Genomic DNA, 22858 nt, shown 5'->3' on the forward strand with positions numbered 1-22858 from the left:
GTAATTGCATGGATAATTATCTTTTTAAGGCATTATCACAGAGTTCAACAAAGACATATTAGATGATAATGATAATCATTATTACATTCCAGAATAGAGCATCCCTGAAGTTGCTAGACCCATAGAATCTCTTTTGCTCCTTAAATGAATCTGCACAGTTCAAGATCTATGCAACTTAGGACATGTAAAAGGCCAGCAGTAGGCAAAGGTTAGCATCTCTGCTGTTCATCTGAATTGCTATGACCCCTATAATTTGCTATTCCTTCTTCTCACGAAACTCCTGACTAGGCTGTTCAGCTGCCCACTGATCCAACAATCGCATTGGATCCTCTCCCCATCCTTTTGCAGTCTTCAATTTTTACCCCAATACTTTCTCAAAGATGTTGTCTATCGACTAGTCTACAGGAAGAAGCTAACTTGACCAATCACACACCCACAGGGGAGAAGGATCCGAGGGGCATGAGCAAGTGGCTACCCCCCAAGACTAAGTGGGCACTGGGATCTGGGGACCCTAGAATCTGCTGTTCCAGTGTGAACAAGGCTAGGAGACAACTAGCTCACCAGGAGTCCAGACTCCTCTCCAGCAGGAGTTAAACAGCGTGTGTTTATTGATGGCCCACAAGTGCCCTTTGGCTGGGAGAGGAAAAGTACAGAGTAGGGAAGAGACCCATTTCCATTTTCTATCCTAAATTTCAGAAAAGAAATTTAGATTGCCTTTAAGTAATAGCACAGATCTATGTTAAATTCATACCTTAAACACAGTGGGGCAGTTGAAGAATCAGGCTCCATGCAATGTTACCTGTTGGGGTCTCTGACCAGGCCCTCTTGCAGTTTCCCCTTTCCTGGGCTCAGCCAGACTTTCAGCCTGCTCCCCACAGTCTTGTGGAAGGGTCTGGCTTGAAGGCTCAGGGGAGCCCAGCAGGGTGCCTGGGTCCTCACTGCTCAGCTGCCTGAGCCCTCCCTCTAGCATTTGCCATGGGGAGCATCAGGACTTGGAACTTAAATGATACTGTTTCTAATGGTGAGGAGTGTGTAAAGAAGCCAAAATAGATGTCTAATAATGTGTTTGTGTAAATCAAACATCATTCTGTAGGCAAAGTTGCTTCTACTGCCCAATTATTAGGATGGCATGGACTCTGGGTGATTTTTCCACTCAGCGATGGGCTTGATTTGCATCATCTACTCTTGCTCCTGCCCACACCCATTTGTGACCAGATGGCTAGAGGTAAAGTTTAATATGTATTGGGGAAGTTTTTCCTCTGTATTTGAGTATAGACCAGGCCTGGCTTCCTTGGAGAACTTGCTAGTGCCTTAGGGCTATTTAGTATACCTTCACTAAGGTATACTAAAAACTAAAGAAAGAGGGACCTCTTTCTTCTCCTCTGAGCCCCCACTATCTTTCCTTCCTTTTTGGAAGATGAGTCTGGGCAAAGAAGGGTCTAGAAATGTGGTCATCATTGATTAGGGAGGAGTGAAGATGAGTCACCAGGGGAAAACCAGGGAAACAGAATCTTAATGTGATAGTAACACCACATTTACATAGCACTTGGAGATGACCAGCACTTGGACATGCTGTGTCATCTTTTGGAAACTACCCAACATCTCTATCTGCTCTTGTCTGGTCTGTGAGTTGAGATATTACTTAACAGCCTTGCTTTTAAAGCAGCTGTTAGAAATCATTTTCAAATAAATAAATTTATATTTAAAAAAAATAAAAGTAATGTTTAAAAAAAAAAAGAAATCATTTTCAAAATGAATATAGACCACGCACAAACTCTTATATCGTCTCCAGACTAGGAGCCACTCTGCAGAGACTCATGTGGTATCATCCATTGTGCTGATTCCCAAAGCAGAAGTTGGGCTTTAAGAGGGGTGAGAACAGCCATGGCAACTAGGAATATATGCAGAAGTTCTCCAGCTCCCTACGACTCAGTCGAGCAGGGTTCTCAGCTTTGGAAGTTCTTTTTCCAACCTGCAGAAGAAAAGAAGAACTTCAGACGCTCCCACTAAAAGATCCTTATAACAGTCCTGTGGGCTATGAATTATTATCCCCGTTCATCATTCATAACAGAAGGAAGCTCAGCTTGGGAAGGGAAATAACTCAAAGTCAACAACTAGCGAGAAGTAAGGGGCTTGAATCCAGTTCTTCTGGCTCCATTTCTAGTGCTGTTAACCACACCATGCTTCTTCATGACCCACTTTGCCTTGGCCCACACAGTGTCCTCTACAAACCTTGACTGTCCAGTTGGCTTTAATGTGGGGCTGCAGCTCAAGTGCCAGAAATTCCAGCAGGCACCCATCCACTCTCCCTTGTGACCCGTGGCAACATCTTTATCAGGCCACAGGTGGAAGCTCAGGTGCTATATGAGGCTGATGAGCAGGGTGCTCTCCATGCCTTCAATTCTCTGGGTATAAATGGGAAGTATAATTACACTACCTCATAGCATTCTGTGAAGATTAAATGAGATAGATAGTGCACATGAAGTCACTGGCAGGCTACCATTCATATGTATATACAATAAACCTCCAATAAACACTGAGTGCCTACTTTCCATTCCCTAAAAGGCTTGATGAGAATCAATCCAGCCACCAGGCTCGATGGTCACCATTGTGCAGTGTCCATCCTAGCAGCAGCTGAAGATTATGTGTCCTGGAGTGATGCCCAATTACTTGCTAACTTGGGGAAATCATTTACATTCATTTATCCTCTCTTCTCTGCCCCCCACTTACCAACACACACATATCCATGGAAAGGAAAGAGGTCCAGTGTCTGGCCCACAGCCAGGAAACCAGTATGGGAACAGCCCTAATTTAAAACTCAGTCTTGGGGAGTTCCCTGATGGTCCAGTGGCTAAGACGCCACACTCCCAACACAGCAGGCTGGAGTTTGAATCTTGGTCAGGGAACTAGATCCCACATGCCACAACTAAGAGTTCATATGTTGCAACTAAAGATATCGCATACAGCAGTGAAGATTGAAGATCCCACATGCCATAAATAAGACTTGGAGCGGTCATATAAATAAATAAATATTGGGGAAAGATACAATCTCCCCAAAAGGAGTCAAATCCCCAAAATATGATAAGATCTTGGGTTAGACCATAGCTCTTCTTGAACCTCTGCTTCCTCATCTCTAAAATGAAGATTCACATTAGAAGATCCCTGAAATCCCTCCAACTCTGAGATGCTATGGATGACTTTTCTCACATGTGACTTCAGAGCTATGCTGTAAGCACTAAACCCATTCAGAAAGAATTCCAGAATCTTACCTCTTCATAGATAGTTTTATTGAAGGATGGGCTGTGGTTCACCTTCTTGGATCCAGTCTGGAATTTCAGAGGGGAGAGAGTGCTTAACTTCAAGTTAAGAAATGTCTTACTTTTAACTGGTGTGAGAGGTCCCAAAGGAGACTCGAACCCAGAAAGTGCCTGAAGTTTTCTCACCCAGAAGTGTCTAGAATTTTCTACCCTGAGAGTAAACAATAGTGTTCATGGTTTCCAAAGAAGGAACAATACACAGTTGCCTATGACATGATATTTCTGAACCAAAGTCAAAGTTTAGTAGCCCACACTCACATACCCCTGAAATCCACACATACACATATTCCCAGCACCCACACAGACACACACCCTTCAGACAAATCTAATTCAAATACTGCCTCAAACTGTGTATCTTTTCAACACATAACATACATACACACGGTTAGTGTAAACAATTTTGCCACACACTTAAGTACCAGTCCTAGCACATACCCTGAACACAGTAAACACTGGAGACATGGGAACTCAGAAGCTTTCTCAGTAGTATACAGAGCTTTCAAAACCTAATACCAAAGCATATGATCACAGTGTCTGTGACTATACATTCATAAACTACAGTGTATAATTTAAGCATGGGCTTCCCTCATGGTTCAGCAGTGAAGAACCCACCTGCCATTGCAGGAGATGAGGATTTGATCCCTGGATTGGGAAAATCCCCTGGAGAAGAAAATGGCAACCCACTCCAGTATTCTTGCCTGATAAACCCCATGGACAGAGGAGCCTGGTGGGCTACAGTTCATGGGGTCACAAAAGATTCAGACATGATTTAACAACAAAACAACAACAACATAATTTAAATATAAATATCTCTCATGGAATCTGGGCTTCCCAGGTGGCACTAGTGGTAGAGAACCTGCCTCCCAATATAGGAGACATTAGAGATGCAGGTTCAATCCCTGGGTCGAGAAGATCCCTTGAAGGAGGCCACTGGCAACCCACTCCAGTATTCTTGCCTGGAGAATCCCATGGTCAGAGGACCCAATAGTCCATAGGGTCGCAGAGTCAGACAGGCCTGAAACAGCTTAGTACACATGCATGGTAGAATCCAAGTTGACTTAATGACTTATTAGAAGGGGAGTGAATGAAAAATCTAAAAATTTTCCCAAACCTCTCCTCCTCTTGACACAAACACAGGATCCTTGACCCATATGAGTGCAACACTTCCACAGTTTGGCAGATTCCCAACTTCCAGACTACAGTGGCAAGGTTTTGGCTTCATACTGTGACTCCAGCCTTGGAATTAACATTCTGCCCACCCCCTCTCTTCCAAGGTAGAAATATGACCAGGGGCATTAAGATGTCCTACTTTGTGGTCCCAGGCACAGGTAACAGCCATGAGCTCAGCTTGGAGCAGGTTCCAAGGGGACTGTGATGGGTTACCTCAGTCTAGAGACCACTGCCAGCAGGTGACTGGCCAGAACCTTTGTTTGATTCTCTAAGAGTCAACACTGTGTCCCTCTTAGTCCAGTCTACTCCTCCAGCTGTAGATTATATGCCCGTGCCTTGAAAACCTCTCCAGGATCTCTCACCATGGCCTCAGCTGGTCCGATGAAGACTCTGTGGGCCTTCTGCACAAAGCGCCTCCTTTCTGTCTTTGATTGTCCACTGCTTCTCACAGAAACTCACAGAAAATCCAACTCTCCTCCTAATCTCGGAACTGTTCTTTTTCTCCAAACGAAACCAGAAAGGCATTTCTAGTTGATCCATTAACACTTAAACAGTCATTTCACACAAGCTACTCAGATACACACAGTGGAAGACAACTCACTTAGAAGTACACCCATGCAGACACACAACACACCCTCTGCAAACACATACCTGAATATGCATGGACAAAATACATATCTGTATATAAACAGCAGCCCATAGAGAAGACTTACCTTCCAGGGAGCCTGTACTAATGAATACAGTGTATTTGCATTATCTTGTGACGTGGAAGCAGAAGGCTAAAGAGAACAGAAACAAAGTCATTTCAGAAGCATATAGCCAGCACAATCCTAGAGAGACAGGCATCTATCTCTTCCATTCCTCACCCTCAATCTTCCCCAGATGGAAGCTCAAGATGTTAGTGAAAAGAACCCTAGATTAGTTGGGAGGTCAGACAACCTGAATGCTAGTCCTGCTTTGTCATTAAAGATAATGACATATGTCATAATTTGCTCCATTCTACAGATGATACTCCAAAAGAGTAAATAGCCCAAGTCAGACAGTGTGCTCACAATAGAAGCAGGATTTAAGCCTCAGACTTTCAAGATTCTCTCTCCAGCACCTCAATAGCTCCCTCTGACATCATTCCTTCCCTCTCTGGATCTGAAGCAGGTGTTCTCAAAGGCAGGTAACCATCCTCTTTTTGCTCAGAGGAGAAATCTCATTCTCACCAGCATCTCAGTCTGAGAGGAGCTCTTCCCTTGCATTTATTTAAATTCCTCTTGTTATAATTCAGAGTGGCTGAAGCCAGAAATTGTCCTTACATATCTCTTTGACACACTCTGACCCACTATCAGCAAACCACATCATCTTAAGGGGAACAAGAGAAAGCAACACCCAGCTTGGGAATTCCAGGGTGGCTCTGAGTGGTTGGGTGCCTCCCTCCCTCCTTTCCTCTTTCTCTTCCATTTCTCTCCTCTCTTCCTCTCCCTGCATTGCCTCTCCTTGTCCTCTTCCCCTTCCCTTTCTTCTCTTCCTTCTTTTCTTGATCTTCCTCTGAAGCTTATCACCATTCCCTAAGAGTTTCCTTTGCCCTGCAGCCTAGCCACAAAGCTAAAGAGTTTGTTGCCTGAAGTCTTAGCTTTAAAAAAAAAAAAAAAAAAGTCATTTCTATCAGAAATTTTCATCACTGGCCACCAGGAGACAGCACTTCTTTTGAAAACAATGCCCCAACCTGGGTTATCAATAGTCATTTTAGCAGTCAATATTAGAGGTTGCTTCTCTAATCTATGAACGAAGTCCTACAACCCCAAAATGTTAAAGATGAAGTAGGCAGAGGTAGAGAGAAAACTTGAAAATCATTTGGCTCAGGTTTGTCACAGCAGAGCTATGTGGCCTTGAACACATTTAGTTAAACTCTTGAGTCTGTTTCCTCATCTACAAAATGAGTTTTCTATTAGACCTATTTCATGAGGTTGTTTTATGAGATTCAATAAGAAAGTGGCATGTTAAGTGCTTAGTAAATGTTATTATTAAGTCATAATTAGATAAAAGAACAGCACAGATGCATTCTCTCCTGAAAACAGGTATAGTTAAGGGCGAGAATAAGAAGTACAAAGTCCCCAAGTACAGGGGGCATCAGGAAGAGAAAACAGAAGTTGAGTCCCCTGACAAGATTCCTCCTCCCACTGGACCACCCTTGCTTCCAAGCATGGAAGAGAAAAGGATGTCTGTGTCAGAATTTCCAGTCCTGTTCAGCTGTCAAGACATTCCAGGACCGCACTCATCTATACAAACACTGTAATGCAACAGAGGCCAAGCTGTCTTCCAGTCTCCAGGAGCACCAAGGTCTTACTTTGCCACTCAAGGGTGTGAGTTTCTAGGGGGGCATTAGGAATCCCCATGGACAGGCATGGACTGGATTCTAGAAACCAGAGCAGTACCTGGGACTGGATCGTGGAGTAGATGGTTTTCTCTTCTCCAGGGGGTTTCTGCTCCTGCACAAAAGATAGTAAAGGGACATATGGTGACATGAGCAGACAGGCATGTCTGTCTGGATGTGAATTGACTGGGGAGAAACAGGATAAGCAATGGGGCTCCGGGGAGTGTGGGAAGGATGTGGTCCTCGCACATCTCAGGATGGGGACAGATACTCACCATGCAGCAATGTCAGGAGTGAGAAACCATGCAGTGTTTCCACTATGACTGCAGGAGTCACCATGCAGTGTCAGGAGTGAGAAACCACCCAGATGTGAAAGAATTGCATCAAGTGACCCTGCCCAATGGAGTTTCCTGTAGCTTGCTTTACTTTGGTAGCTTAGAAACTTGCCTTTGCGGACTTTCTGATTAAATTTGCAATGTAATTATTGACAATGGGCTGAGCTTTGGGTGGGGCTCTAATCTGAGCCTTACCTATTAAGAAGTGGCTTCCCTGGGGGCTCAGACAATAAGGAATCTGCCTACAATGCAGGAGACCTGGGTTCGATCCCTGGGTCGGGAAGATCCCCTAGAGAAGAAAACGGCAACCCACTCCAAAGAACACAAATTTGGGGACCCTAATTGTTCCAAATCCCTCTCTCTAGACCCAGCTTTGGTGGCCAGCTTGCCCTTGGCCTCAGTCCAGCCCCCTGTGCAGCTATGGTGCTGAGTGGAGCCTTGGCCAAGGCCTGGGGCAGGGAGCACACTCCCTTCTGGCTTCCCTCTTCAGTCCTGCCCCACAGGAGATTGGGGCTTGCGGCATTTCATGATGCCCTGAGTACATACTGCCAGTTTTGGCTCTGAGGGGGAGTCCATGGAGCCCATTACAGTCCATGAGACAAGGAACAAGCTGAACTCCCCAGAAGCAGGAAGGTGATGAGAGAAGCAGAGAAACACCAGCCATCCTCGGAGGCTAGATTCGTGGGCATCTGGCAAGAAACAGAAGTTTATGCTTTTCTCTTCTGCCCAGACCTGACTGAAGTATCTCTAGAAAGGTCAAAGCCAGGACCACATGAAGCTTGCGATATAAGCCTTCAAGCAGAACCTTGGGGGCACTAGGGACAGGCCATGGAGAGAGGGGGTCACAGAAGGAGGAAGACCTGAGTCAGAGGCAGAGTAACAGACTTCAATCCCCAGCAGGTCTCTTTCACTCTAAATAGTTTCCCCTGTGCTCTCCTTTTACCTGATTTAAAGTCATCTTTATTCTGCTGGGGAGGAAAGGCTATTTTTATTGAGCATTTGGGCATCGGTGACTGTTGGAAGATGCACTTGCTCCCAGGAACTTGTACCAGCATCCAGTAGTGATGGGAGAAACAAAGTCTCCTGCCATTTTTCATGCCCCATTACTCCAAGGAAAGAGGCCAGGGGAGCTGCTCTAGTTCCAAATGCCCTAATTCCAAAGCCTAGACCTTTAGGAAGCTGCTTTTCTGTTCTGTGAGGCCTCACAGGGCCTCACACTGGTCACCAAGAGCAGCCCCACTGCTGTGACTTCCTCCTGAAGGGAAGCATCAGGAATGGGAGTGGGAAGAGGCCCTTCCTCCCTACACCCATCACCCTTCCCTCCTGGCATTTCAGCTGGGCGCTGCCTTTCCCCAAGGCCTGTCCCTACACTCTGCCCTTCTCAGGGGCAGTGCAGTTCCTTGTGGTTTCCTCCTCTCTGACACCCCTGGACTATAGGTGGAGTTGGCCACAGCCTGCAGATACTGACTGGCCGGAGAGGTTCCCAGAGGAACTAACTTTTGCCCTAACCTGGTTACTCTCTAGCACCTCAGCCAGACTCAGGCATCTTCTTCCAAAAATACTGTGAGCATAGATCACAGAGCCAGCTATGAAACTGCTGTGCTTGGGCTAGTCAGGCTGGCATCCTTCCCAGCCAGGGCAATGATTAAGGGACCCACAAAAGTAAACTCGGATTTGCAAGGACCTGAGAATTTGTGGTCAGACACAAAATGCAAGCAGGTTGGACTCTTCCTGGAGCTTAGCCTGGCTGGTGAGACCAGGCAGAAATGAGGATACCAGGGTACCATCCTTCCCAGCAGGTACAATTCTGCACCAAGATTCCCTTCTGCTTCCTTTGTCTTCTCTGCCCTCTTATTTTCCTCTTCTCCCCCATTGCCAGAGCCAAGAGCTTAATGGAGAAAAGATATATGGGGAGGACTGAGGACAATTGTCTGGTCCTCACTCTCCCCCTGCCCAGATTGGCCATCCTCCAAAGAATATCTCTCAGACTAGCTGAGAAAAATCCCAGCCCCTAGCATGTCTTACTTGATTCTTCCTGGTTCGCATGTTGTTGACATCTTCATAGATTGTCAGAACTTCTGGGGTTGTCCCTGTTAGAGGAGGGAAGCAAAGAAAAGAGCTGCAGAGATCTCCAGAGGATGTTCCATCCAGGCTTCCACCTCTGGCAGTCCCACCTCCATCCCATATGAATTAGACCTTGAGGAAAGTTCTAGAAAGGAGGCAGGTTACTGTTCTTCCCAGGATACCTGAAAAGCACAGTGGCAGCAACCTCGCCTGACATACCTGTTCTATCAGGCCAGGCAGACTGCAGGCAAATTTGCACATTGGGGAACAGGCTGTAGGCATCCAGCAGCAACCCCAGAGGGCAAGAACAAAAAGAGGGCCCAGCAGCCACTGCCAACCATCCGCCAACCATACACACACACATACACCACTCTACGCCCCCAAGGAAAGTATGTACTTGGCGCCCAGGCACATGCCACTGGGGATGTCAAATCAGGCGACCTATCTAGGGACCTGCACTTACGTGACTGCTTCCTCTTCCTCCTCCGCACACAGAGGTAGATGAGGGTGCCCAGGAACAGTGACACGAGGAGAATCATGACACTCACCAAGATGAACGGGAAGGTGACATCTGAGGGGTATGGAAGACATGAGCCTTGAGTGCAAAGCCCTCTCTCCTCTCCCTTCCCATCTGTCTGCTGCAGAATCTGTTTCAGAACCACACTTCTCTCTCAGGCGGCTGGTCTCCGCCCACCCTGTGAATTCACCATCAAAGTCATCCTCCTGCTCATTTGGGCGACCTCCCTTGAGTGATGCTAAGATCATGGGTGTTAGTACCTCACAGACCTGGCTCCATTCTAATTCTATAGCCTCTGTGCTCTTGGATAATGTCCTTAAGCTCTCTGAGCCTGTTTTCTCACTTAGAGAAAGGAGATAATGTTATCTACACATGGAGGTTAATTATGACTTTAATATATGTAAAACACCTGGCACAGCAAATGTTACATCCATTCATGCTTTTGTTTTTAACTCAACAAACATTTGTTGGACACCTACTATGTGCCAGGCAAGTCTTCCACTTCACCTTCTGTTATTCCTGCCTTCACTGCTCTTCTTCATTCAAACTTTAATATTTGTGTCACAAATGTAGCCTGATACATGACCGAACCAACATGAGGAGAAGGGAAATGAATTCATGTTCCGGGTGCCAGCTGACTAGGCTCTTTACAAACATTACCTTAATCTTAGCAGTACTCCTGTGAGATACTTATTATTATCATCCCTAGTTTACTCAAAAGAAAAACAGCTACAGAGATGTAATGAATCAGCTTGAGATCAGAGAGCTAGTGGATGATGAAGTCATGGCTGGCATGGACAAATCTCCAGTGTCCTTGTCAGTCCACATTCCTTCAGCATGTTTCTTTTTTGTTCACTAGTGTTTAGTTTGCTGCTGTATTTGGTTAGAAGTTCCTTTAGGATAGGGACAGGAGGTTTTTTCCTGTATCCGCTATGCTGATACCTATGCTGATGGCACATTAAGTCTTTGTTTATATAATGAAAAGTGGTGCAAACTTAACTCAGGAAAAAAAGAAAAAAAACTTAACTCAGGATAACTCTTAGAATGAGCATAAGCAAAAAAAAAGAAAAAAAAACAAGAACTCTTCTAAGTATCCCCAAGACGATCCTGATGACCACATGACCAGAGTTCAGTACACAGCATAGTTACCTCTTGGGAAACTATGTGGCTTGTGGGAGTATCCCTCAGGAGGAGGAAGGAGGTCTTCATCAGTCTCTCAAAAAAGAATGTAATGATCAGCACCCGCATCAGGGCAGTGACTCATCAAACAGCTAAGCATTCCCTAAATGAAGGAGAAACTCACATCTCCCAGAAGGAAGCTCTTTATGGGGATAAAATTCTTCCCCGACCAAGTGAGCCCTGGTTTTACAGGGACTGTATGCCTAGAGGCCACGGCTTGCCTGGGGAAGGGCTGCAAAGCTCTGTGGGAGTTAGTCAGGGGATTTGCAATGAGCCTGGCTGTGGGGCTCCACACCTGCAGCCCCTCTTACAGCCCACGGTGCTCCACTTACCTTGGTGGTCACTCTGGCAGCCCTGCGTTAGTTGGAGGCTCTGGTTTGCCCAACTGACTGGATTGCTGACATTGCAGGTATATAAGTGCAAGCCATTGACATCAACCCACTGCACCAGTTCCGTGAGGTTCCCAGGTGTCTGTATCAGCTCAGTCCCTCTATACCAAGCATAGCTCACATCACCACCTCTGGTGACTGAGCAGGACAGAGTCACTCGACAAAAGTCCCCATCCAGGACGTTCCGCTTCTCCACCAGGTGGGGCCTCTCAACATGATCTAGAAACAGAGATTCTGATCAGAAAGATGCTGGAAATACAAGCCCTGCAAGAGTTAGAGGGGCAAGATGAGATCTCTTGAGGACTCACCAAATATAGAAACCTGGAACTTGTGTGTCCAAAGCTTCCCAGAGTGATCGGTGATCTCTAGGATGTAGAGGCCACTGTCCTGTGGCTGAGCTGCCTTGATGAGAAGAGTGGAGTCTTTGCTTATAAAATTGAATCTTTGGTTGAAATGATTTAAAGTCTGATTCAAAGTTCCCCCTACTTCGGTCCAGCCAGAATCATTCTTCCAAGTCCGTGTGAAATAATTACTTGAATCTGAGGATGAAGGCATCTTCCACTTAACAGAATATATATTTGTTTGTAAGCTGGGGGGGTGTAGCCTGACAGGCTCTCCTGAAATTCCAACCACATGATGAGCAGAACCTAGGAATTACAGGAAAGAGAACCCATGCTGGAGCTGGAAGGAAGGGGATCAAGCCTGAGCAATGTGGGTTGTTGGATGTGACCTCCCTTAAACCAAGAGGATGGAAATGCACATGAAGAGCCCCGAGTCTAAGAAAACCTGAAAGTCTATCTCCCTTATCTGCCTCCCCTACCCCATGCTCTATGCCTTCATCTGAAGAGCCCACAAACCAGTAATAACAGTGAAAATCTCTTGAGTACTTATTATGGTACAGGAAGATCTTAAACATATTTTTACTTTTTCACTTTACAATGACTCAAAAAAGGTCTTATCCCCATTTTAGAGATGAGGAAACTGAGTTAGAAAGAACTTAAAAGTAATTGGACCAAGTTACACAGAGAAAGATGAATCTAAAATCCAGTCAATTTGGCTTTAGAGGGCAAATCCTTAACCAGTATGTTTTAAATATCGTATATGAAGTCACTCTTTTACTGTAGTGCTGAGGTAAGCAACAGTGGCCAGCAGTGACTACTGGAAATTCTTTTTATCTTTTAATTTTTAGTTAATTGGAAGATAATTGCTTTACAATACTGTGTTGGTTTCTGCCGTGTATCAACATGTATCAGTCACAGGTATACATCTATGAACCTTCCTCGTGAACCTCCCTCCCATCTCCCATCCCGTCTCACCTCTCTAAGTTGTTACGGAGCACCTGGTTTGAGATCCTTGTGTCATACAGCAAATTCCCACAATCTATTTTATGTATGGTAACGTATATGTATTAATGTTACTCCTTCAATTAATCTCCCTCTCCTTCCCCCACTGTGTCTGCAAATCTGTTCTCTATGTCTGCATCTCCATTAATGCTCTGCAAATAGGTTCATCAGTTTCATCTTTCTAGATTTCATATACATGGGTTAATATGTGTTTTTCTCTTTCTGACCTACTTAACTCTTTATAATATGCTCTAGGTTCATTAGCATTGACTCAGATGTGTTCTTTTTTATGGCTGAGTAACATTCCATTGTATATATGCACCACAACTTCTTTACCCATTTATCTGTTGATGGACATCTAGGTTGCTCCCATGTCCTAGCTACTGTAAATAGTGCTGCAGTGTATATGTGTACATGTGTCTTTTTCAATTATGGTTCATATGACCAGACCCAGTAAGGTTAACTCCCCAAGCTGAACTCATGGCTCCCTCATCTGTCCTCCCATAGAACTAGAACTAGATTCATAATCCTTTCTTGTAGCACTTAAAGTGTTCATTTTAGAACTGTGATCATTATTCATTAAGGTTTGCCAGTTTTTTAGTTACCAGAAATTATCCACAGGATTGTTCCATAGAAAACAAATCAAGAGAGAAAAATAAAACTATACTACCAAAGCATATCCTAGTACATCCCTCCCAAAGGACAAAGAAGGGGGCTAATGACCATGGGAGTGTGACATAGAGCGGCTTGTCATTGCCTATGCTAGAGCACCCCACTGCAATCAACGTAAACAAGTGGAAATTCCTGTGGCCATTTTTGTAGGGGAAGCTATGTAGCATGGCCCAGTGGATGCAGGGACAGATAGATGCCTGTCTGAGTGGGTTGTAAAGGGTCAGGGAGAATCTGGAGGAGAGAACAGAAGATGGAGGTAGTTATACAAACATATTTTTTTCAAATGGAGAACATTGAGAATAGAGAAATGGACAGAGATTTCTAGATGTCCACATGCATTATAAATATTCACTCCTAACCATGCATTCACACTGGCATTTTCTCAAGAGACTAAGCAAATAATTAAATGTGTTGAATAAACCTGTAAAGAGAAGAAACTAAAAAAAAAAAAAGACTTATAATTACTATTTGGTGAATATAATATGTTTCTCTGATTTGACACTCCTAAAAGTAAAACACATGGAGTTCCTATTCATATTCCTGAGACTTGAACTGGCTCTGCTCATTACCAGACCAAAAGCAGAGACTACGCTATACATCTCTGTGACTTTGTCTCTTGAGATCCTGGCACTATCTATCTTGAGAACAAAGGTGAACAATAAAACAATTACTAAACCTACAAAAAGGACATGCACTGTACTCACCAATTGTGTAGCCTTTACTGAGTCCCTACTGTACCCAGGGCCCTAAAAATGCAGAGCCTCTTCATGAATAAGATGATTCTTGATGCCAGAGAATTTATGATCTGGAAATAGAACATGCTTTCATTCTGCAGCATACACTTCAACATTGAGATAAATAATCATCTAAGCAATTCCAATTCCAATAATGGAAGACCAGGTTAAGACATGCAGTCAATGCTTCCACTGAAAATAGCTAGAAAAATAGGCAAAGTATAAAATAGGTTGTTAACAGCATCAGAGAACTAATAAAGTCATATAAATTATAGGTCCAAGATCTATAAGAAGGAAATTCAGAGAAGTGAGACCAGCATTATTGACTCCTGCTTCTTAGAGGCATCTTCTGAGTCCATAAAAAGCAGCTGAAAATCTGAGAAGCTTAAAAAAAGAAAAAAGAAAAGCTGAGAAGCTGAGCAGAGTTTACAGTAAACTCAAGGATCTAAAAGAACATGGAGTTCAGGAACATTTTGATAGGAAGTGGGTACACCTAAAATTCATCATATTTGGGGTTGGTACCACAAAGAGATACATGGTAAAAGTAAGGGTGAATAAGAAATAGGCCAGCTCTTATAGACATTAAATCCCAATTTTGAATAATCTCAACCCTGGATTGGATTAACATTATAAAAAAATCTCCACTATTTCTAATCTAGCTGCCTATATTAGAGACAAATATAAATTATTCCTGTAGAAAAATAACAAAAGCCAGCACATTAAATATTTCTAAAATTTATCATACAACAATGTCCAAAATGAAATTAAAAATAAATAGACATAAAAAGAAGAAACATGTCCATAAACCAAGAGAACTAGGCCCAAGGGACATTTAGATAATAATGTTATCAATCATAAGCTTTAAAGTAATTTTGTTTAACATGTTTAAGGAAATAAAACATGCTTGAGAATTATAGCAAAGAACACGTGTGATAGAAAGCAAAAGTGGCCATGCTGTCTGCAATGTGACTTTGTAGCTCCTTCCATCATCAAGAGATAGAGTTCAATTTCCCATCTCTTGTAACCAGACTGGCCTTCTGAAGAGAATGCAGCAAAAATTAGTTTCTGTTAGTTCTAAGCCTAGATCTGCAGAGGCATTGCACATGTCTTTTGGAATGTGCCTTTATATGTTCCCTTGAAACCTGTCTAGCTGACGTGTAAACAAGACTCAGATAGCCTTCTGGAGGGTGAGAGCTCACATGGGGCAAGCTAAGGCCATCTTAGATCAGCCATCCCCAGCCAATCTGGCAGCTGACCATGTTTGCCTAAATGGTGCAAGCTGAAATGAAAAGAATAACTCAGTTGACCCCTGCCCAAATTGCCAACTAGTGGAATTATTGACTAAATAAGTGGTGGTTGTTTTAAACTACTAAGATTGGAGGTGCTTCGTTGTGCAGCAATAATTACCTGAAAAAATGAGATTTTTTAGGTTCTGTTAGTTCTAAGCCTAGATCTGAGAGCCAAATGAAGATGAGCCAACTCATTAGAAAAGACCCTGATGCTAGGAAATATTGAAGACAGGAGGAGAAGGGGATGACAGAGGACAAGATGGTTGGATGGCATCACTGACTCAATGGACATGAGTCTGAGCAAGCTCTGGGAGATGGTGAAGGACAGGGAAGCCTGGCATGCTGCAGTCCATGGGGTTACAAAGAGTTGGACATGACTGAGTGACTGAACAATGGCAAAAATGAAAATTGTAGAAATAAAACATAAAATTACTGAAAATTTAACTTGAGAACTTTTCTGATTATAACAGTATGAAACTGTTTGAAACTGTTGAAACAGTATGAAAATTGTTTCTTTTTTCACAGAAAGAAAAATGAGAAAAGAACAAACATATGGAGACTAAACAACATGCTCCTAAAAAGCCCATGAGTCAGCAATGAAATAAAAAAAGAAGTCAGAAAAGGTCTGTAGATAAAGAAAATGAAAACACAGTCTTAGACTATGTTTTATAACATAGATTATAACAAAGTTTATAACCTCATGAGATTACCTTATGAGTTATCAAAGACAATGATATCATAACCTTATCAGTTAACAAACATAACCATATGAGATGCAGCAAAAGTAGTTCTAAGAGGGAAGTTCATAGCAATATAGGCCCACCTCAAAAAATAAGAAAAATCTCAAACAAGCTACCTGTAGCCTGAAAGAATTAGAAAAAGAAGAACAAACAAAACCCAAAGCCAGCATAAGGAAGAAAATAATGAAGATCAGAGAGAAAATAGAGATAAAAAAACAACAGAAAAGATCAATAAGTCCAAGAGTTAATTTTCTGAAAGGTGAACAAAATCAACAAACCTCTAGCCAGCCTCACCAAGAGAAAAGAGAGAGGACCCAAATAAACAAAATAAGAAATGTAAGAGTTGACATTTTAACCACTGAAGACACACACACAAAAAAAAACATTTTTTAAAAACTGAGAATACAATGAATAGTTATATGCAAGCAAGTTGGACAACCTGGAAGAAATTAGCAAGTTTCTAGAAACATATAGCCAGTTAAAACTGAGTCAAGAAGAAACAGACCATTTAAACAGACTGATCACCACAAGTGAAATAGAATCTGTAATTTAACAAAACTCCCTGCAAACAAAAATCCAAGACTGGACAGCTTTACTAAGGAATTCTACCAAACATACCAGAAAGAACTTATACCTACCCTTTTCAAACTATTCCAAAAAATTTAAGAGGAGGAAACACTCCCAAATTTATTTTACAAAGCCACTATAATCCTGATACCAAAACCAGACAAAGACACAACAAAAGAAAATTACAGGCCAATATCTTTAATGAATATAGATGCAAAAATCCTTAATAAAATATTAGCAAACTGAATCCAACATTATATAAAAAGGGATCATACACTATGACCAAGTTGCTTTCATTCCAGGGTCACGAGGATGGTTCAACATACATAAATCAATCAATGTGATATACCACATTCATACAAGGAAAGATAAAACATGATTATCTCAAAAGACACAGGAAATGCATTATACAAAATTCAACATCCATCCATGATATTAAAAAAAAAAAAAAAAAACCCTTACCAAACTGGTTATAGAGGGAACATATCTCAGCACAATAAAAGTCATTTATGACAAAGCCATAGTCAACATAATATTCAATGGTGAAAAGCTGAAAGTCTTCCCGCTAAAATCTGGAATAAGAAAGAATTCCAACTTTCCCCACTTCTATTCAATATAGTATTGGAAGTCCTAGACACAGAAATCCAACAAGAAAAAGAAATAAAAGGTATCCAAATTGGAAAGAAAGATGTAAAATTGTTAGCAGATGACAAAATACTATATATAGAAAACCCTAAAGACTCCACACAAAAACAATTAGAACTAACAGATTAATTCAGCAAGGTAACAGAATACAAGATTAATACACAGAAATCAGTTACATTTCTTTACACTAACAATGAAATATCAGAAAGGGAATGTAAAAATGAAAAAAAAAAAATCTTTTAAAATCATCCCCCCCAACACACACACACAAAATACTTAAGAATAAACCTGACCAAAGAGGTAAAATACTTATATGCTGAGAACTATGAAACATTAATAAAGAAAATTAAAGATGATTCAAAGAAATAGAAAGATACCTCATACTCTTGGATTAATTATTTTAATTAATTAATTAATTAAAAAATTAATTATTGTTAAACTGGCCATATTACCTAAAGCAATCTACATATTTAATACAATCTCTACCAAATTACTCATGACACTTTTCACCAAACTAGAACAAATAATCTTAACATTTATATGGAATCATAAAAGACCCAGAATAGCCAAGGCAATACTCAAGAAAAGAACAAAGCAAGAGGCATAACCCTCCCACGCTTCAGATAAACACTACAAAGCTACAGTAATCAGACCAGTGTGGTATTGGCACAAAAACAGACATATGGATCAATGGAACAGACTGGAAAGCCCAGAAATAAACCTACATATCTTCAGTCAATTAATCTTCAACAAAGAAGGCAAGAATATAGAATGGGAAAAAGACGGCTTCTTCAGTAAGTGGTACTGGGAAACTTTGACAGTTGAATATAAATCAATGACGTTAGAACACAGCCTCACACCACCATGCTCATCAGAGTAGTCTCCACTCAGATGGGAGTTAGTGAGTTAGAGAATGGCAGTCAGGCTCTGCCACACGGATTGATTCTTCCTTTAACAAATGATTTGTCTGTAGCAGGCAAAACTGTTTGATAGCATTTTAACCATAGTAAAACTTCTTCCAAAATTGAAGTCAGTCTATTCAAACCCTGCTGCTTCTTTGTCAACTAAATTTATGTAATATTCTGAGTCCTTTGCTGTCATTTTTACAATTGATTGTGTTCACCATCTCTTATGAGTGCAGTTTGTGGCAATCCAAAACAACTGCAATAATGACATCAAAGATCACTGATTACAGATCATCATTGCATATATAATAATAATGAAAACATCTGAAATATCGAGGGGATTGCCCAGATGTGACAAGGAGACACAAAGTGAGCAAATGCTGCTGTCAGGAAAGTGGAGTTAATAGACTTCTGTGACACCGGGTTGATGTAAACTTTCAACTTATAAAAACTCAAAGACTGCAGAGTGCAATAACATGAAGTTCAATAAAACAAGGTATACCTCTTTATAACTGACAACCCAACAAAAAGTGGCAGAAGACTGGGGCAGGCATTTGACAAAAAAAAAATGATACCCCATTGGCAAACAAGCAGCAAAGAGGTCCCCAACATTGTTGGTTGTCAGAAAATGATAAGACTACTATATCTGCACCAAAATGGCTAAAAGATTGAAAATTCCAAGTGTTGGCAGGGATGAGATTCAATTGAGGCTCTCATTCATTGCTGCTGCTGCTGCTACTTCTGCTAAGTCGCTTCAGTCGTGTCCGACTCTGTGAGACCCCATAGATGGCAGCCCACCAGGCTCCGCTGCCCCTGGAATCTCCAGGCAAGAACACTGGAGTGGGTTGCCATTTCCTTCTCCAATGCATGCAAGTGAAAAGTGAAAGTGAAGTCATTCAGTCGTGTCCAACTCTTCGCGACCCCATGGACTGCAGCCTACCAGACTCTTCCGTCCATGGGATTTTCCAGGCAAGAGTACTGGAGTGAGTTGCCATTGCCTTCTCTGCTCATTCATTGCTAGGGAGAGTCCAAATTGGCACAATCACTTTGGAAAACCGACAATATATTTTAAAACTAAAGTTACATATGCCCTGTGGCCCACAAGAGTATTTCTTGTGAATATTCAAGAAAATGTATACAAAAAAAGCTCATAATGGCTTTATTCATAATAATTCAAGAAGGGGGAAAATACCAAATACCAGTCATCATTATTTGAGTAAATAAATCATGTTATATTCATATCATGGAAAATTACACAGCAGTGAAAAAGAATAAACTACTCTACAAGCAAAAATGGGGATGGATCTTATCAACAAGGTTGTTAACAAAGAAATGTTTTACTTCTTGAGATGGGTGGTAGCTATATGTACATATATATGTAAAAGTTCATCTACATGTAAAAGAATGAAATTAGAACACTCCCTAAAACCATACATAAGAATAAACTCAAAATGGATTAAAGACCTAAATGTAAGGCCAGACACTATAACACTCAGAGGATAACATAGGCAGAACACTCTCTGACATAAATCACAGCAAAATCTTTTTTCACCCACCACCTAAGGTAATGACTATATAAAATAAAAATAAACAAATGAGACCCAACCAAACTTAAAAGCTTTTGCACAACAAAGGAAACCAAAAACAAGACAAATGAAAATCCTCAGGATGGGAGAAAATATTTCCAAATGAAGCAACTGACAAGGGATTAATCTCCAAAACATAAAAACACTGTTTAATATTTTTTTTAAAAAATCCAATCAGTAATCAATAATGGGTGGAAGACCTAAATAGACATTTCTCCAAAGAAAACATACAGATGGACAATAAACACATGAAAAGATGCTCAACATCATTAATTGTTAGAGAAACACAAATCAAAACTATAATGAGTTACCACCTCACACCGACCAGAATGGCCATCATCAAAATATCTACAAACAATAAATGCTGGAGAGGATGTGGAAAAGAAGGAATCCTCTTATACTGTTGGTGGGAATGTGGTTTGGTGTAGCCACTATGAAGAATGGCATGGAGGTTCTTAATAGAGCTAGCACGTAACCCAGCAATCCCATTTCTGTGCACATACCTGAATAAACCATAATTCCAAAAGATACATGCACCCAATGTTTATTGAAGCACTATTTTTTCCCATTTATTTTTATTAGTTTGAGGCTAATTACTTTACAATATTGTAGTGGTTTTTGCCATACATTGACATGAATCAGCCATGGATTTACATGTGTTCCCCATCCTGAACCCCCCTCCCTCCCCATCCCATCCCTCTGGGTCATCCCAGTGCACCAGCCCCGAGCACTTGTCTCATGCATGCAACCTGGACTGCCAATCTATTTCACACTTGATAATATACATGTTTTGATGCTGTTCTCTCAGATCATCCCACTTTCCTCTTCTCCATTACAGTCCAAAAGTCTGTTCTATACATCTGTGTCTCTTTTTTTGCCTTGCATATAGGGTTATCATTACCATATTTCTAAATTCCATATATATGCATTAGTATACTATATTGGTGTTTATCTTTCTGATTTACTTCACTCTGTATAATGGGCACTAGTTTTACCCAACTCATTAGAACTGATTCAAATGTATTCTTTTTAAAGGCTGAGTAATATTCCATTGTGTATATGTACCACAGCTTCCTTATCCATTTGTCTGCTGATGGGCATCTACGTTGCTTCCATGTCCTGGCTATTATCAACAGTGCTGCGATGAACATTGGGATACAAGTGTCTCTTTCAGTTCTGGTTTCCTCGGTGTGTATGCCCAGAAGTGGGATTGCTGGGTCATATGGCAGTTCTATTTCCAGTTTTTTAAGGAATCTCCACACTGTTCTCCATAGTGACTGTACTAGTTTGCATTCCCACCAACAGTGTAAGAGGGTTCCCTTTTCTCCACACCCTCTCCAGCATTTATTGCTTGTAGACTTTTGGATAGCAGCCATTCTGACTGGCATGTAATGGTACCTCATTGTGGTTTTGATTTGCATTTCTCTGATAATGAGTGATGTTAAGCATCTTTTCATGTGTTTGTTAGCCATCTGTATGTCTTCTTTGGAGAAATGTCTGTTTAGTTCTTTGGCCCATTTTTTTATTTGGTCATTTATTTTTCTGGAGTTGAGCTGCAGGAGTTGCTTGTATATGTTTGAGATTAATCCTTTGTTGCTTCATTTGCTATTATTTTCTCCCATTCTGAAGGCTGTCTTTTCACCTTGCTTATAGTTTCCTTTGTTGTGCAAAAGCTTTTAAGTTTCATTAGGTCCCATTTGTTTATTTTTGCTTTTATTTCCATTATTCTGAGAGGTGGGTCATAGAGGATCTTGCTGTCATTTATGTCGGAGAGTGTTTTGCCTATGTTCTCCTCTAGCAGTTTTATAGTTTCTAGTCTTACATTTAGATCTTTAATCCATTTTGAGTTTATTTTTCTGTATGGTGTTAGAAAGTGTTCTAGTTTCATTCTTTGACAAGTGGTTGACCAGTTTTCCCAGCATCACTTGTTAAAGAGATTTTCTTTTTTCCATTGTATATTCTTGCCTCCTTTGTAGAAGATAAGGCGTCCATAGGTACATGGATTTATCTCTGGGCTTTCTATTTTGTTCCATTGATCTATATTTTTGTCTTTGTGCCAGTACCATGCTGTCTTGATGACTGTGGCTTGTAGTAGAGCCTGAAGTCAGGCAGGTTGATTCCTCCAGTTCCATTCTTCTTTCTCAAGATTTAGGTTTGTTGTATTTCCATACAAATTGTGAAATTATTTGTCCTAGTTCTGTGAAGAATACTGTTGGTAGCGTGATAGGGGTTGCATTGAATCTATAGATTGCTTTGGGTGGTATACTCATTTTCACAATATTGATTCTTCCAATCCATGAACACGGTATATTTCTCCATCTATTTGTGTCCTCTTTTATTTCTTTCATCAGTGTTTTATAGTTTTCTATGTATAGGTCTTTTGTTTCTTTAGATAGATATCCTAAGTATTTTATTCTTTTTGTTGCAATGGTGAATGATATTGTTTCCTTAATTTCTCTTTCTGTTTTCTCTTTGTTAGTGTATAGCAATGCAAGGAATTCTGTGTGTTAATTTTATATCCTGCAACTTTACTGTATTCGTTGATTAGCTCTAGTAATTTCTGGTAGAGTCTTTAGGGTTTTCTATGTAGAGGATCATGTCATCTGCAAACAGAGAGAGTTTCCCTTCTTCTTTTCCTATCTGGATTCCTTTTACTTCTTTTTCTGCCCTGATTGCTGTGGCCAAAACTTCCAAAACTATGTTGAATAGTAGTGGTGAGAGTGGGCACCATTGTCTTGTTCCTGATTTCACGGGAAATGCTTTCAATTTTTCACCATTGAGGGTGATGCTTGCTGTGGGTTTGCCATATATAGCTTTTACTATGTTGAGGTATGTTCCTTCTAGTCCTGCTTTCTGGAGAGTTTTTACCAAAAATTGATGTTGAATTTTGTCAAAGGCTTTTTCTGCATCTATTCAGATAATCATATGGTTTTCATCTTTCAATTTGTTACTGTGGTGTATTACAATGATTGATTTGTGGATATTAAAGAATCCTTGCATTCCTGGGATAAAACCCACTTGGTCATGATGTATGATCTTTTTGA

General features: G+C 41.3%; 1 protein-coding gene across 2 annotated transcripts in view; it reads right to left on the bottom strand.

Moving 5' to 3' along the window:
• Positions 1–579: 579 nt before the first annotated feature.
• CD244 (CD244 molecule) overlaps positions 580–22858 on the bottom strand; it is a 37115-nt gene continuing 14836 nt past the window's right edge. The window contains exons 2-10 of one of the 2 annotated variants that reach the window (XM_070467644.1): positions 14053–14153; positions 11642–11980; positions 11277–11552; positions 9712–9819; positions 9210–9274; positions 6911–6964; positions 5201–5266; positions 3270–3326; positions 580–1972 (exon numbers count right to left, since the gene is read on the bottom strand). In XM_070467644.1, coding sequence (XP_070323745.1) covers positions 1892–1972; positions 3270–3326; positions 5201–5266; positions 6911–6964; positions 9210–9274; positions 9712–9819; positions 11277–11552; positions 11642–11888 — 954 coding nt within the window. In that variant the 5' untranslated portion in view covers positions 11889–11980; positions 14053–14153 and the 3' untranslated portion in view covers positions 580–1891. The remainder of the gene's footprint in view (positions 1973–3269; positions 3327–5200; positions 5267–6910; positions 6965–9209; positions 9275–9711; positions 9820–11276; positions 11553–11641; positions 11981–14052; positions 14154–22858) is intronic. The other variant, XM_020889321.2, reaches the window with a different exon arrangement.

The sequence above is a fragment of the Odocoileus virginianus genome, chromosome 5 (assembly GCF_023699985.2).
Source record: "Odocoileus virginianus isolate 20LAN1187 ecotype Illinois chromosome 5, Ovbor_1.2, whole genome shotgun sequence".
Lineage (NCBI taxonomy): Eukaryota > Metazoa > Chordata > Mammalia > Artiodactyla > Cervidae > Odocoileus > Odocoileus virginianus.